The 17,231-nt window shown below is 51.1% G+C and overlaps 1 protein-coding gene across 1 annotated transcript; it reads right to left on the minus strand.

The window, feature by feature from the left end:
- Nucleotides 1-6,226: 6,226 nt before the first annotated feature.
- cand1 (cullin-associated and neddylation-dissociated 1) lies at nt 6,227-17,231 on the minus strand. The gene is made up of 26 exons (XM_019276782.2): nt 16,865-17,231; nt 14,721-14,796; nt 14,571-14,638; nt 14,323-14,477; nt 14,086-14,209; nt 13,154-13,241; nt 12,895-13,063; nt 12,708-12,813; nt 12,480-12,625; nt 11,836-11,987; nt 11,568-11,708; nt 11,124-11,265; nt 10,830-11,038; nt 10,582-10,750; nt 10,403-10,492; nt 10,173-10,326; nt 9,856-10,093; nt 9,542-9,730; nt 9,316-9,459; nt 9,091-9,226; nt 8,828-9,004; nt 8,612-8,707; nt 8,323-8,492; nt 8,059-8,223; nt 7,815-7,922; nt 6,227-7,454 (listed from the first exon to the last, which is right to left on the minus strand). The coding sequence occupies exons 1-26, from the start codon at nt 16,930-16,932 to the stop codon at nt 7,230-7,232; spliced, it is 3,705 nt and encodes a 1,234-aa protein (XP_019132327.1). The 5' UTR covers nt 16,933-17,231; the 3' UTR covers nt 6,227-7,229.

Below are 17,231 nucleotides of genomic sequence, written 5' to 3' on the forward strand. Positions count from 1 at the left end.
CCTCGGTCGAGCGACCCCGACGGAGAGCGGTGGAGAGAAGGAGGGGACGGGTTGGATGACTTGAGTAACCGCTTCCTTTCTCCCCTCTCCTCTTACCTCCCTTTTCTCCCCTTGTCTCCCCCTCCGCATGTACGATGTAGCTTTACCCGGGACGGCTCCGGTAGACACGCGGGAACAGGCGGACAAACGCGGGGGGGGAACAGGCTCTGTGCCAGCGAGCTGGGCTGGTGTGTTTGCGCGAGCGACCGCGGACATGACAGACTGGACGGGAGCTGCGACAGCACAGCAGCTCTCGTTAACGAAATATGTTGGTATCCAGAGAGCGACAACAGCTGCTAAACATCATAACGGTGTTTTTTGAAAGCATGTCTCCAGTCGCCGTGCTCCCCGGTTGTGTATTTGTCCTCCAGAACACCCGCTCCCTCCGCTCGGTGACGTCAAGCTGGAGGCGGTAAGCGCGAGCGCCTCCTGTGCGATCCTTTCAAAGTAAAAGACACGAATAGAATAAAAAAAAACGGTCTCTGTGACGTCCCCGCAGACTGTCTAAAACCTGGACGTAGTCTCTGTGACGTCCCGCAGACTGTCTAAAACCTGGACGTAGTCTCCGTGACGTCCCCGCAGACTGTCTAAAACCTGGACGTAGTCCCCGTGACGTCCCTGCAGACTGTCTAAAACCTGGACGTAGTCTCTGAGACGTAACACAGACTGTCTAAAACCTGGACGTAGTCTCTGTGAAGTCCCCGCAGACTGTCTAAAACCTGGACGTAGTCCTGTGACGTCCACAGACGTGTCTAAACCTGGACGTAGTCTCCGTGACGTCCCCGCAGACTGTCTAAAACCTGGACGTAGTCTCTGAGACGTACCAGACTGTCTAAACCTGGACGTAGTCTCCGTGACGTAACACAGACTGTCTAAAACCTGGACGTAGTCCCCGTGAGTCCCCGCGAGACTGTCTAAAACCTGGACGTAGTCTGCCGTGACGTCCCTACAGACTGTCTAAAACCTGGACGTAGTCTCTGAGACGTACACAGACCTGTCTAAACCTGGATAGTCCTGTGATGTCCCCGCAGACTGTCTAAAACCTGGACGTAGTCTCTGTGACGTCCAAGACTGTCTAAAAACCTGGACGTAGTCTCGTGACGTCCCTGAGACTGTCTAAAACTGGACGTAGTCTCTGAGAGTACCAGACTGTCTAAAACCTGGACATAGTCCTGTGACGTCCCCGCAGACTGTCAAAACCTGGACGTAGTCTCTGTGACGTCCTACAGACGTCTAACGAACCTGTCTCCGCACTGTCAAACCTGGACGTAGTTCCTGACGTCCAGACTTAAAATATAATCGTAGTCCGATGTAAACGAGTAGTTAGATCTTTAAAATATAATACGGAAAACCGTCGTTTTTTGATCTTATCCGTGTCTTTTACTTTGAAACACAGATGAAGACGGTGAAATGCGGTTGAAAGCTTTACGAGCACCCCGCGTAAGTCGGACCTTGAATTAAGATCTGTTCTGCGTTTTCAAAGTAAAAAGCTCCCACTTAACAGGAAGTTAGACACGTCATCATTGCATATTAATATGCTGAATAAATGAGCAATTAACAGCATAACGTCCGCTCCAAGAGTTTCACAAAAGTGAATGTGAATGTTTTTATTTTGAAGGTACTCCCAAGCTTACTTCCTGTTTTGGGTCGTTCTTGTGACGTTTCAGGCTCGCGCTCAGCTGCTTCCGCTTCCTGCAAAGTAGAAACATGTCTCCACTGTTTCTACTCACCAAATAAAAGAACAACAAAACCTCTTTGTTTTGTTTTATGTGTCAGATATTTAAAAATAAAAATTATGAAAAATTTTTTAAAAGAATTGGAGACTACGTCCAGGTTTTAGACAGTCTGCGGGGACGTCACGGAGACTACGTCCAGGTTTTAGACAGTCTGCGGGGACGTCACGGAGACTACGTCCAGGTTTTAGACAGTCTGGGGGACGTCACAGAGACTACGTCAGGTTTTAGGACAGTCTGCGGGGACGTCACGGAGACTACGTCCAGGTTTTAGACAGTCTGCGGGGACGTCACGAGGACTACGTCAGGTTTTATGACGTGCGGGGACGTCACGGAGACTACGTCCAGGTTTTAGACAGTCTGCGGGGACGTCACGGAGACTACGTCTAGGTTTTAGACAGTCTGCGGGGACGCACAGAGACTACATCCGATTTTAGACAGTCTGTGGGGACGTCACGGGACTACGTCCAGGTTTTAGACAGTCTGTAGGGACGTCCGGAGACTACGTCCAGGTTTTGACAGTCTGTAGGACGTCACGAGGACTACGTCAGGTTTAGACAGTCTGTAGGACGGTCACGGGACTACGTCCAGGTTTTAGACAGTCTGCGGGGACGTCGCGGAGACTACGTCCAGGTTTTCCGGACCAGCTGTGGGGACGTCACCGAGAGATACGTCCAGGTTTTAGACAGTCTGCGGGGACGTCACGGAGACTACGTCCAGGTTTTAGCAGTCTGCGGGGACGTCAAGGAGAATACGTCCAGGTTTGAGACAGTCTGCGGGGACGTCACGGAGACTACGTCCAGGTTTTAAGACAGTCTGTGGGGACGTTCAGGACTCAGTCCAGGTTTTAGACAGTCTGGGTTACGTCACGGAGACTTACACCAGTTTACGACAGTCTGTGGGGACGTCACGGAGGACTACGTCCAGGTTTTAGACAGTCTTGGTGGTGTACGTCCACGAGACTACAGACCAGGTTTTAAGACAGTCTGTGGGGACGTCACGAGGACTACGTCCAGGTTTTTAGACAGTCTGCGGACGCAGAGACTACGTCCAGGTTATACAGTTCGGGGAAGTCACGGAGACTACGTCAGGTTTTAGGAGACAGTCTTTGGGGCCTGTCCTGAGAGACTACGCCCGGTTTTTAGACAGTCCGGGTACGTCACCGAGACTACGGCCAGGTTTTAGACAGTCTGCGGGGACGTCACGGAGACTACGTCCAGGTTTTAGACAGTCTGCGGGGACGTCACAGAGACTACGTCCAGGTTTTAGACAGTCTGTGTTACGTCACGTAGACTACGTCCAGGTTTTAGACAGTCTGCGGGGACGTCACGGAGACTACGTCCAGGTTTGAGACAGTCTGCGGGGACGTCACAGAGACTACGTCCAGGTTTTAGACAGTCTGTGTTACGTCACGGAGACTACGTCCAGTTTTAGACAGTCTGCGGGGACGTCACGGAGACTACGTCCAGGTTTTAGACAGTCTGATCAGTGTTTTACTGTCCTGAGGTCAAACTTTCAAACTACAGTGTGTGTGTTACTGCAGAGTCACAGAGCAGCTAAGCGTGTCAGAGCGTGTTGATGGGAACACGCCTTGAGACACACACACACGTTGTATGTTGTAGATGCTGTGAAGCCACACCCAAACAGGAAGGAGTCACCAAGAATAGATTTGCCCCAACACCCAACCAGCTTCCCTTTCAGGGACACACACTTCCTCTTAGTGTGAACACACACACACACACACACTGTAAACTGCTGAGGCTGCATTAGTTGAATTAGTTGTTTTATATGAACTTATTCCAACGTTGATGTCCTGACGGGGAGCGGAGCCGGTGTTGTGCCAGATCCGGAGCTGGGCAATACATAAACTAGTATCACGGGTCACGTTAGCTGATGAATAGTGTTACACAGTAACCTTCAAACAGTGAGACAGGGTTTTATTACGTTAGCTTGCTTGGCTGAATCGCTAACTAGTAGCTAACGTATCAAAATGTGCCACAGTACGGCAACGCGACACGTTCTGCAGTGACGTTAGCTTTGGCCCTGGACTGTGTGTTGTCTTGGGTGCTGTACATTCGCTGATGTTAGCCGACTCGATTTCTTACGTTAGCTTGTCCGGTAGCAAAGGAGATTTGGACAGGAGCTTAACTAAAAGAGCTAACGGAGCTAATCACGCTAACAGAACTAAAAGAGGTAACAGAGGGCGTTGATGGAGGAAGCTAACAGCTAACAAAGCTAACAGAGCTAACGTAACTAATGGGACTAACAGAGCTAACGTAACTAAAGGAGCTAACCGCTAACAGAGCTAAAAGAGCTAACGTAACTAAAGGAGCTAACAGCTAACAAAACTAACAGAGCTAACGTAACTAATGGAACTAACAGAGATAACGTAACTAAGGGAACTAACAGAGCTAACGTAACTAAGGGAACTAACAGAGCTAACGTAACTAGGGGACTTAACAGAGTTAACGTAACCAAGGGAACAAACAGAGCTAACGTAACTAAGGGACTTAACAGAGTTAACGTAACTAAAGGAACTAACAGAGCTAACGTAACTAAGGGAACTAACAGAGCTAACGTAACTAAGGGAACTAACAGAGCTAACGTAATTAAGGGACTTAACAGAGCTAACGTAACCAAGGGAACAAACAGAGCTAACGTAATTAAGGGACTTAACAGAGCTAACGTAACTAAGGGACTTAACAGAGTTAATGTAACCAAGGGAACAGAGCTAACGTAATTAGGGGATTTAACAGAGCTAATGTAACTAAGGGAACTAACAGAGCTAACGTAACTAAGGGAACTAACAGAGCTAACGTAACTAAGGGAACTAACAGAGCTAACGTAACTAGGGAACTTAACAGTGCTAACGTAACTAAGGGAACTAACAGAGCTAACGTAACTAGGGAACTTAACAGAGCTAACGTAACTAAAGGAGCTAACAGCTAACAAAACTAACAGAGCTAACGTAACTAATGGAACTAACAGAGCTAACGTAACTAATGGAACTAACAGAGCTAACGTAACTAATGGAACTAACAGAGCTAACGTAACTAATGGAACTAACAGAGCTAACGTAACTAATGGAACTAACAGAGCTAACGTAATTAGGGGAACTAACAGAGCTAACGTAACTAAAGGAGCTAACAGCTAACAAAACTAACAGAGCTAACGTAACTAAGGGAACTAACAGAGCTAACGTAACTAATGGAACTAACAGAGCTAACGTAATTAGGGGAACTAACAGAGCTAACGTAACTAATGGAACTAACAGAGCTAACGTAACTAAGGGAACTAACAGAGCTAACGTAATTACGGGAACTAACAGAGCTAACGTAACTAAAGGAGCTAACAGCTAACAAAACTAACAGAGCTAACGTAACTAATGGAACTAACAGAGCTAACGTAACTAATGGAACTAACAGAGCTAACGTAACTAATGGAACTAACACAGAGCTAACGTAACTAATGGAACTAACAGAGCTAACGTAACTAAGGGAACTAACAGAGCTAACGTAACTAGGGGATTTAACAGAGCTAACGTAACTAAGGGAACTAACAGAGCTAACGTAACCAGGGGACTTAACAGAGCTAACGTAACTAGGGGACTTAACAGAGTTAATGTAACCAAGGGAACAAACAGAGCTAACGTAATTAGGGGATTTAACAGAGCTAACGTAACTAAGGGAACTAACAGAGCTAACGTAACTAGTGAACTTAACAGAGCTAACGTAACTAAGGGAACTAACAGAGCTAACGTAACTAGGGGACTTAGAGTTAACGTAACCAAGGGACTTAACAGAGCTAACGTAACTAAGGGAACTAACGTAACTAGGGGACTTAACAGCTAACAAAACTAACAGAGCTAACGTAACTAAGGGAACTAACAGCTAACAGAGCTAACGTAACTACGGTAGCTAACAGCTAACGTAACAAACAGAGATAACTGAAGTAACAGGCTTCTTGCTGTTGTAACATTCGCTGGCTGCTGTGTCTTGTGTTGTTGACCTCGTTTGGTGTTTATTGGTGTCTTGTAGTTCCGTCTTTGGTCTCCTCCGCCTGCTAAACTTCTCTTTAGCTGCTGTTAGCGTCACTTCTCTTTGGTGACCGCAGAGTTTTACAGCTTCAGTGATGAGTCAATGATCAGCCAGGCAGCAACACAAACTCATCAATGCAGCCGTCGCTGGGAGACCAGACGAGTTTGTTTTCTTACCAGTTTCCGCCTCACTGAAACAGCCAATCACGGCCGAGCTTGAAGTTGTTACCTGTGGGTCTGTAGACACACCTGACGTCAGAGTTCAGAGCCAGTATGCATATTTCTGGTCGTTTATTCACACTGCCCGTCAATGTGAAGTTAAAGTCACGCAGAATCTAAACACATTTCGTGTCCGTGTGTTCAGATGAACTTGTGGATCAGAACCAGAACCGGAGCAGAAATGAGAGGTCACACAGTATGAAGGCAGGCAGAAATGGACCTTTTTTTATTTTTCTTGGGCGATAAACAACAGTGGATTGTCCTGACCAAACTGGACTGAACCAGATCAAAACCAGACTTGGGCTCGGTTAAACCAGATCAAACTGGACTTACAGCACAGTAAATGGAACTGGTCCTGACCAGACCGAACCGACTGGAACCGGTTTGAAGAGTGAGGGGGGGGGGGCAAACTGATCAGTATTTAAGCGCTGCGTTACCGTGGCAACAGCCACTCAGGATCAGTCCAGACCGGTCTGGTCAGGGTTGGACCTGGTCCAATAATCTCTCCCGATCGAGGGTGGGCCTTATTGAATCAGGGGGAAACAAAAGAAGCTGATTGGTCCACAAACAGTAAAACCCCGCCCCTCCACCCACCCTGAGGCATCCGATTGGTTGCCTACAAAAAAAAAAAAAAACCAAAAAACAAACAGAGCGAGCCCTTCTCCCATTGGTCACCACAGCCTCAGGCAGGAAAGGCTGTTCTCTTTTCCCATTGGTCAGTTTTAAACACGCCAACTGTCAAGTCACTCAGCAGCGGCCAATCAGGTTACAGTACCTGTGGAACTTTGTGGAATAACGAAAAGAAACAGAATGATGATGAACAGGGAGGCCGGCCAATCAGACGACCTCGCTAGAAAAACAAACAGGAAGTGGGAGGAGCTTCCAAGCCTCATATGGAACTTTTTTCGTGTGTGTGTGTGTGTGTGTGTGTGTGTGTTTTGTCCTTTTTGTCCGTGTGTGTGTGTGTGTGTGTGTGTGTGTGTGTGTAGCCGTACATCCATCCGTCTCCTCCGAACAGCTGATTTCAGTGCAATGCATCATGGAACGATCGATCGCTAGGAGAGGGTGTGTCACTACAAGTGTGTGTGTCTGTGTGTGTGTGTCTGTGTGTGTCCTGTTGTCATGGAAACATGCTGCGGGGTTAGCGCTCCAGCAGCGGGGTGGTGCCGTGTTGCATCGTGGTTGTTTGTTTGCGTCCGTCTCTAGCTGGTGTCCATGGACTCCATGTTGGCCGAGCTGGAGTCCCTCTGGATGGAGTCGAAGATCGCCGCCAGCTCCTGATTGGACGAGATCTGGGACTGGAACTCCGACATCAGCGGCGACTTCTCGGCCTCGGGGATCGTCAGCAGCGCCACGACGGCTCGCATCGCCGACCGCTTCAGCTCGTCCTGCTTCTCGAACTCCTGCTTCACCGAGTTGGCCTTCACCTGCGGAGACACGGAGGACACCTTTAGGTTGAACACTCGGACAGACGGCGCCGCCTGCAATGAGCTCTGGTTCTGGACCCGGTTCAGGAGAACAGAGTCGGACTACACTGCATCATGAAAGAGGAGAAAAGTTTCTCGTCTTCTGGAGAGTTCTGGACGGTCCAAATCAAATCACATGAACGGGTCGGCGCATTAGCAGCTTCTTAAACTGATCAAAGCTTCTCCTACAATTACCATGATGCAACTGGATACGTGAAACCTGAGACATCACACACCTGCTTCTGCTGCAGATACAAGTCCACATCACCGGAGTTTGACATGCGATACTGATGGACTGTGTGTGTGTGTGTGTGTGTGTACCTTGGTGGTGCAGGTGGCTCTCAGTGGTTCCACCAGTCGGTCCAGTCTCTGCAGAACAGCGCTGGGACAGAGAGACGACAGCCGGGCCAGCATCAGGAACGTCAGCATCTGGAGACAACAACAAACACACGGATCAGGGCGGGCGGTGTCAGATGGTGTGTTCAGGTTCTAATGTAGATGAGGAGGAACTCTGAGCCCTGGTACTGCAGTAACACTTGTAGTATTCGCAGTAGTATTCGCAGACCTTGATGTCGTAGTGGTCCTTCAGGCCGTCCTCCACGTGGTTGAGGAAGGTGAAGATGTCGATCCGGTCGAGGCAGCTGTCCAGCAGAGTGTACATGCACTCGAACGCAGCCTTCCTCAGGTCCAAACCATCGTCCACCGTGTGTTTGAACGGCCCCATCTCCACCTGAACACACACACACACACACACACACACACACACAGTCAGTACTGTGAACCGACCATCTGTCCGTCGTCCCGTCTTCTCGGTCTCGTGTGTCCTCACCTCTCGGATCAGCTCCTTCCTCACTTTGGTCTCGTTGTACAGTTGTGGTAGAACCGAGTCCAGCAGCTCTCGGATCAGACTCGGTTTGTTGTGAGCAGCGGAGTTAAACGTTACCAAGGCGACGCGGCGCACGTTCAAGTCCGGGTCCTCGAGCGTCTTCAGGAAGTCACCTGAGGAGACGAAGAACCAATCAGAGAGGACGAGACGAGTCCACAGCAAAGACAGCAGAGCTAAATGCTGCGACACCGAGCCGCGTCCCGCTCCGTTGACTCAGCGAGGTCCATCCTACCTATGCAGTTCTTCAGCAGCGGGTCGATCGGCTGCGGCTGGTCAGAGATGGTGAACTTCACCGCCGTTACCACGGAGCTCCTGGCGTACGACGAACCTACACACACACACACACACACACACACACACAGATCAGTAATCAATAACTGACATCAATCATCAGCTGATGATTGTTCCTATTGCGGCTGGAGTCTACAAAGACTTCTCGACCAATCACCTGACAGCAGGTATCCTTTGAGGCGGGGCAGCAGGGTTTCCGGGTCGATCAGCGTCAGCTTGCCGAGACACTCGGCCACGACGTTGCGGGTTCCTTCCTCCTGACACTCGCAGTGTTTGAGCAGCAGAGACCAAACGGACTCCACGTACGGCTTCAGGCCGGACACCGACGCCGAGCCTGCACACACACACAGATTAAAACAAAGCACACACACACACACACACACACACACACACACACACACAGGTGTGAGCGGCTCTTACTGATGATCTCTTTGAGCGAGTGCAGCAGCAGGTACTGTCTCTTAGACGACGAGATCTCCTGCAGGACGAACGGCAGGTACTCCGGGAGGTTCCCCACCGCGATGCTGCCCAGCGCGTAGGAGGCCGCCGACTTCACCTGAGAGACAGACGGGCCGAGAGACAGACGGGTCAGCATTACCCCTGACAAACTCTTATTGTGAAAGGTCCCGGTTACTTCCTGGTTACCTCTTCGCTGGAGGAGGAGAAGGCGTCCAGGATGACGGTCTTGAGCTCTGGTTGGCTGCTCAGGTCCACGTGGTGTCCCACCTCGCCCAATGAGAGCAGAGCGAGCAGCCTGATGGAGTCTGTGGAGCGGCTGTTCTTCACGTCCTGTCGGCCAGAGACGGAGGGACTTTATTTACACAGACAGACAGACAGGCAGACAGACAGACAGACAGACAGGTGAGGTTACCTGGATAAACTGTCCGACCACGGCGGGTCCTTCGGTGGGACACGCTCGGGTCAGAGCGGCGACACACTTGGCGATGGAGCAGTACGCCTGTTTGTGAGGCAGCGCAGTACTCTGGGAGTAAACCGGACCGGTCAGCATCCGCAACAGATCCATGTACCCGAGACCGGGAGTCTCCGTGGCAACCAGAGCCTGAAACACACACGCAGTTATTTAAAAGGCGTCATGGAGACTACGTCCAGGTTTTAGACAGTCTGCGGGGACGTCACGGAGACTACGTCCAGGTTTTAGACAGTCTGTGTGTGTCTCTGTCGTACCTGGTAGAAGTCCAGCATGGCGGCGAGCGCTCCGCCCTGCAGCAGCGGGGATCGAACCAGCGCGATGAGCTGCTGCAGGATGTTTCCTCCGCTCAGCTGACCCAGCGAGGACGGGTGAGTCACGGCGAGCGTGGACAGGAAGCTCAGCGCCATCTGAGACACGTGCATGTCGCTCTCGGAGATGAGAGGAGGCAGCTCGGCGAGGACGGCGTCCACCATGACGGGCGTCACCGCGGAGCTGAAATGTTCAAACGGCGTTAGTGAGAGGAAGCGAGGCCGCTGTGGGCGTGGCTGACAGGCGGGCGGGCCGGCGTTACCTGTAGTTTCTGAGCAGGATGTCCAGAGCGGCCAGCGTGCAGAGCTTCAGGGCTCGCTGGTTCTTACGGAGGAAGGAGGCGAGGATGGGAACGGCGTCCGGGAGAACCGGCCTCAGATCGATCTTCAACGGAGAGCCAGCGATCAGCGTCAGAGCTGCGACGCACAAAACACACAACCAATGAGAGCGCGGACGCTTTGACTGACAGGTGGCGGAGAGAGGAAGTCTTACCCTTCACGGTCGTCAGCCTGGTGATCTCGTTCTTGAGGCGCTCTAAGAAGATCAACAGCGTTCCCGGAAGTTCAGCCGGCAGACGGTCACCTAGACGACCAGACGGAGAGACAAGACGTCAAACAGGAAGCTGCATCACGGCTGACGTGACATCACTGCGGCTGTCAGGCGGCGGTTACCTAGGTTACAGATGATCTGTCCCATGCAGGAGATGGCGCGCTCTTTCACCTCCTGGTCGATGTCGGCGGCCTTCAGGCGTTTGATCGTGCAGGTGAACAGGTCGTTGATGTAGGGGGAGGGGTCAAAGCTGTCGGGGCCCTCTGATTGGTTGTCCAGAGGTCTGATCACCTGAGAGAGAGAGAGAGTCAGCCGTGAACTCGTCACGTGACATGAAGACGTTACAGTACGCCGCGGGTTCGAGTCCCACCTTGACGAGCTGCTGGGTGACAAGCAGAGCCTCGGAGGTGATCTTGTAAAAGGGGTCTCCGACGCACGCCACCACGGGCGGGACGAGGGCGGGGACGTGGGCGTGGAAGGCGTGAGCGGGATGCGTGACCATGATGACGTGGAGACACGCCAGGGCGTCGATTTTGAGGTTGGAGCTGCTCGACTTGTCGTTCAGGGAGAAGATGATGCCTGAAAACACGCCGACGTAGTTCAGAGAGTTTGTTTCAGGACAACATGACACGTTTTGGTCGTAGTACTGGAGGTGGAGCGTTACCTGGTATTAGCACTGGGATGTGCTGAGTCAGCGCTCCCGGCAGGACGTTGACGAGCTCCGTCAACATGTTGAAACAACACTGACGAGTTTTCACACTTTTCTCCTTCAGCTGCTTGTGAAGAGCTTTGACGATCATCGGGACCTGCAGAGGGCGAGAGACATCGACACACACTGAGTCACAGAGAGAGAGAGAGAGAGAGAGAGAGAGAGAGAGAGAGGACTTCCTGTTTTCGGTGGTCGGTGGTGCAGGATGCTGAGGGCTTCCTGTCACCGTGACAACAGGACTGAACAAAAAAGTACCACGGCGCCCTCTGCTGCACCAACACACACCTGCAGCACCGGATCCACCAACATGAAGCAGACTGTGACGGATAATTATGATTATTAATACATTTTTTATCTGGTCAGTCTCAGTCTTGTCTCTGTCTCAGTCTCAGTCTTCACCTGGCTCTGCAGCATGGTCAGCGGTGTCTCTCCCTGCTCCATGGCGTCTGGATCAGCCAACCAGCTCTGAGCCGGTCTTGTCTGTTTGAGCAGCGACAGGTAGGCGTGGAAAACATCCGCCTTCACGTTCTCCTCCCTCTCCTACAGGCAGACAGACAGACGAGGATGTGTTAGGTCAAACTGACAGATGTCATCACAGTCCACAGAGGAGGTGATGGAGGAGGTGATGGAGGAGGTGATGGAGGAGGCAGTGACTGTTGAACGGTACCTTGAAGCGACAGACGAGTGCGGGAGAGACGGAGCGGTAGAACTCGGGCAGCATCTCGTGACGAGTTGAGACGACAGCGTCCAAACACTTGGCGGCCGCCCGGCGAACCTTCCAGCTCATGTCGTCATCGTCACTGTACTCGTCATCGCTGCCTGAACGGGCGGAGACACGGAGACAGACAGAGAGATGGAGGGGGTCAGGGTGGAGACGCTAAAAACATCTGAGGAAGTCTTAGTCTGAGCGACTGACGGGAAACTTCACTCAGAAGTTTGTTTGACTGCACGATGTTAAAACATCAGACAATAAAACAGTCTTGTCTCAGTCTGGGACAAGTCTCAGTCCAGTCTCAGTCCAGTCTCAGTCTTGGTCTGTGTCTCAGTCCAGTCTTGTCTGAGTCTTGGTGCAGTCTCAGTCTTAGGCTCAGTCCAGTCTTGTCTCAGTCTTGTCTCAGTCCAGTCTTGTCTTAGTCTGGGTCCAGTCTCAGTCTTAGGCTCAGTCCAGTCTTGTCTCAGTCTTGGTCTCAGTCCAGTCTTGTCTTAGTCTGGGTCTCAATCTTGGTCTCAGTCCAGTCTTGTCTCAGTCTTAGTTATCTTCCAAACATCACACTTGTCATCTTTACGTATACGTTAAATAACCGGCAGTACCTTGGTAGTCTTCGTCGTTCTGCTCGGCGTCCATGGCGTTGTCGTCCTCGTCTTCGTCGTCGAAGTTGTAGTTGGGGTCGTAGGTCAGGTAGCGCAGGCAGATGGAGATGACGGTGGGGACGTGGGGGTAAACCTCTTTGGGACACCTGGAACGTTAACGTGAACGTTAAACAAGAAGAAGGAGGAGGAGGACTGACGGAGGACTGACGGAGTCACTGCGAGCGTTACCTCCTGACGAAGGACTCGAAGGCCTGGATGCAGTACTCCCTGAGCTCGTCATCGTCTACGTTACAGAACTTCACAACCAGAGGGATGATCTTCTCCAGGTACTCTCCTACACACACACAGAAAAGAAACGTGTTAACACTTGTGTGTCACGTTCAGACACACACACACACTCGTTGGTGTGTCTCACCGATCCGGTGTCCCGCCTGTCTGCTGATGGCCGCCGTGCACTGGATGTAGGTTCTGGTCGTGGACATGTTGTCGTTCCTGCCGAGCTCCGTCAGGAGGTGCTCGATCAGGTCGATGAAGACCAGGTTACCGCAGGACATGACCAGGTGACCCAGAGCCATGATGGTCCTCTGAAACAGTCACATGACAACAACATGACAACTGTGACGAGCTGAACACACCTGAACCACCTGATGATGATGATGATGATGATGAGTTACCTTTCTGACAGCCAGTCTGGGGGAGGTGAGCTGAGGCAGCAGACAGCTGAGGATGGAGGGATGGAAGTTCACCAACAGACCTCCCTGTCTGCAGACAGACAGACAGTTAACAGTTACAAAGTATAGTCACAAAAAAAGGTATCAAAACAACCAGCTCGCCCGGGAATGATGCACTGAGACTTTTCTAAGAGTTTCACCAAACGGTTTTGCCAAAAATCACCAAAAACCACAGCAAAGTTTACAATGTGTGTGTATTGGTAGAATGTTCCAGAGCTACAGTGGGGAGGGAGAGAAACATTTGTCAAGAAATGCATTTGCAAACGGCTCTCGTGGCCACAAATGTCACTCTACAGAAATAATTTCTACATAGAAACGTAGGAAAATTCGTGGGCTACGCAGCGATATCACTGCTGAAGCTGTCAGACTTATAGTTTTGGCGGGAGACGCACTGATGCTCCAGGATCACCCACCGACAGCCCCATCTACTCCCATGTAAACTGGAGAGGAGAAATTTCCCAAAGGAGCACGGGGCACCTGTTCTTTCTCTCTCTCCCCAGGTCACATTTTTTAACTTCACACACTGAAATTCAGCATTCACATGGTCGACAAGATGAGGATGCTCACGGTCATTTGGGCTTTTTGATACCACCTACCGTTTGGCATTAGTGTCCACTAGTTGGAGGGGCTTCATTTAGAGATTTTCTGTGTCTCTCAGCAGTCACTCACACACAGACAGAGCACAGCTGCAGTTAATTGCTCTGACCTGCAGCTGACCCTGGTTGCTCGGCAACCTCAAGCTGCCTATGACTGACTTTATTTAATATCCACATATGGAGCAGGTCCAGTGAGCCCGGTTCTGTTGCCTGCTACTGTCTATAAATCACAGAGAGTTGAAGCAGACAGACAGACAGGCAGACAGACAGGTAGCGTACCTGCAGAGCATGTCGGCCATGATGTCCAGCGCCTCCAGCTGAACAGACACGTCTTCCTGTTTGGCGATGGCGCTCGTCAGACGACCCGTTATCTTCTTACAAACACTGGCAGCTAGAGCAGAGCCTGAGAGACAGACAGGTGGAGGTGAGACAGACAGGTGGAGGTGAGACAGACAGGTGGTAGCAGTACTTCAGCTAGCCACGCGGTCAGGCTAACACATGGCGTTGTGTTCTTACCACTGGAGGCGGGCGGTAACTCTCCGATCACAGTTTTGAGTCCGATGGATGAAATGTCTCTGAGCTGCTCTTTGTCCGACAGCATGTTGGTGCACAGAGTGTCCACGATCGTCTCCACCTGGTACTCCTTCACCTTACTGACCAGGGGCCCCAGGCTGAGGAAAACAAACACACCCACAGTGAGAAGGTTGGCGGTGATGCGGAGACGGTAAACGTACCGGAGACGTTACGGTGGGAAGTGTTTTTACCATTTGACAGCCAGATTCTGAACTTCTCCGTTCTTGTCTTCCAACAGTTTGAGAATCATCCTCACCACCTGTCAATCAATCAATCAATCAATCAATACACACCGACCCGTGCATGAGGCACGCACACACAGTGAAGCAGCGTAAACCGACCTTCCTCTCGCTGTCGTCGTCCAGTTTGATTGAATCTTTCTGTAGCTCCGTCATCAGGTCGTTCGTGGCCATAAACCTGGGGACACAAACAGAAACTAATCAGATAAAACGGATCATCGGGAGCTCAAAAACCTGCCGCAGAGTCAGCTCAGTGCGAGAAATTCAATCTAAATATGTGAAACTAAAAATCAAATCGATCTGATGTATTGTTTACAGTCACAGCACGTGACGACAGAGCGATATTTCATTTGTTTCACAGATCTGAAACATTCTGACGCCTGAAAAACTGAAAAACTGAAAAACTGATGCTGCGTCAGAAACTCCTCGTCCGTCCTCGCGCTCTAGTTTGTGATTGGTCAGGTTGATCCAGCTTCAAACACTACGATGAAACAGCCGACATCATCATCAGCTCATCGTGGAGCGTTACTCAGCGCCTTCGTGTCATTTTAAAGGCTGTTGGAACCGAGCGGACAAAACCGGACCAGAACTTTTTGGTCCTGCAGAAAATCCTGATTAAAACGATGAATGAAAAGAGAGGCCAAGCTCAGGGCTCAAAGATGATTAGCTGTCAGTGAAGTGTGTGATGTCTCCATGTGTGTCCTCTTCCTCTCGTGTCTCTAACAAACTCGAGCTGTCCAATCACTGACGACGACGACGACGACGTAACGTCTGACAGCTGAGACGTGTTTTAATTTGAGTCGTCTCGTTAAAATCACTTCTCTTCGTTTGTTCTGACGGGTTTCACAGTTTCACAGGTTTCTGAAGCGACGAAACCGAGCCGAGAACTTCAGCCGTGATGGTCGAGAAGACGAGCCTCGTCCTGCTGTCCTCCATCAGATCCACATAGTTCATGAAGAGGAAGAAAAATCAAACCCTGTTCAAGCACTTTCAAGGAAAAGGAAGCCAGACTCCAGACTCTCATCCAACCTGCTAAATCAGCTGTTTTCAGATTGATCTGAGGAATGACGGGTAACTGCGTCGATAACGATGACGGAGCAGATCCACCGTCAGACTCTAAAGACTTAAAACAAACCGCTGAGATCACGACCCGGCTGAGCAGCGAGATCGAGACCCGGGGCAGACCCAGACTACATATCCCATCAGTCCTGGGAACGCCTCGGATGTGTTGCTGTGTGAAGGGACGTGTGTCCGCTCAGCTCTAATTAACCTGACAGACTTTAAAACTGCAGAGATGAAACGAGTCGTCGATTAATCAGCTGATTATTAAAAGTCAAATTAAAGAGTGAAGACACGTTCATACAACCAAAGCTGACGACGGGGACGACAGAGACATGCTGTCTCCTTTCTTTGACCGTACATTGACGAGTAAAGAAGTAACGACAGTGATGAAGCTGAACAACAACACGTCTGTCCACATCGCCGACACTGAACAGAAACAATCCAATGAAAAGTCCAGTGAGCCGGTTCTGGCCCGCGGGCCGTATGTTTGACACCCCGGTCCTAAATATGAAGAAAAACAAACATCAACAAAACTTTGAGACTACGTCCCTGCAGACTGTCTAAAACCTGGACGTAGTCTCCGTGACGTCCCCGCAGACTGTCTAAAACCTAGACTTAGTCTCCGTGACGTCCCCTCAGACTGTCTAAAACCTGGACACAGTCTCCGTGACGTCCCTGCAGACTGTCTAAAACCTGGACACAGTCTCCGTGACGTCCCTGCAGACTGTCTAAAACCTGGACGTAGTCTCTGAGACTGTCACCTGTCCTCAGTGATGGACTGAGCTCGTGTCTGTTTACATGTTATCACCACACCCCCCGCACATCCCGCATCAGTCCCGCACCGCCTCAGCTGTTTACATCCGTTAGCTCACATGCTAACTCACGCTGACATCACGCTAGCTTGCGGCATGACAGAAGTTAGCCACCTAGCCGCCGAGCTAACCCGCTCACCTGGCGGCAGGTACCTGTCAGTCACAGGTGAGTGTGCAGCAGCGGGTTAGCTCGCTGACCAGCTAACTAGGTTAACCCGCCGGGGGCTAACTAGCGATCAGACAGGTGGCTGCTAGCCGCTAACTAGCATGCTAGCGGTTAGCATGAGGCCTGGCCGTTAGCCGCGATGCTAATGTCTTCAAACACGCGGGACAGACAGGTGCGGGCCGTGCAGGTGTGTCCTCGTGCCTCACCTGAAGTCCTTGTCGCTGGAGGTCATCTTCTCCAGCAGGTTGGAGATGTGGTACGAGGCGCTCGCCATGTCGGTGCCGTTAGCTGTTAGCCTCCTCGCTAGCTGCGCTCAGTGTGTGTGTGTGTGTGTGTTCCGCCTGTCTGTCTGCCTGTCTGTCTCTCTGCCTGTCTGTCTGTCACACTGCTCTGCTCGCAGAGGTGCACCGTGTGGGTCTGGTTCTGGTTCTGGTTCTGCTCGCCGTTGCCGCTCTTTCTCTGTTTCTACAGCGACTGTCGCATCCCGGGGCGCGGAGTTTGGTTTGTTTGAATGGAGCTCCCGTTCTGTCTGCAGAGGGGCGGGGTTAGCGGGATGGATGGACGCTGCGGGGT

Source organism: Larimichthys crocea, chromosome X (assembly GCF_000972845.2).
Source record: "Larimichthys crocea isolate SSNF chromosome X, L_crocea_2.0, whole genome shotgun sequence".
NCBI classification, from domain to species: Eukaryota; Metazoa; Chordata; class Actinopteri; family Sciaenidae; genus Larimichthys; species Larimichthys crocea.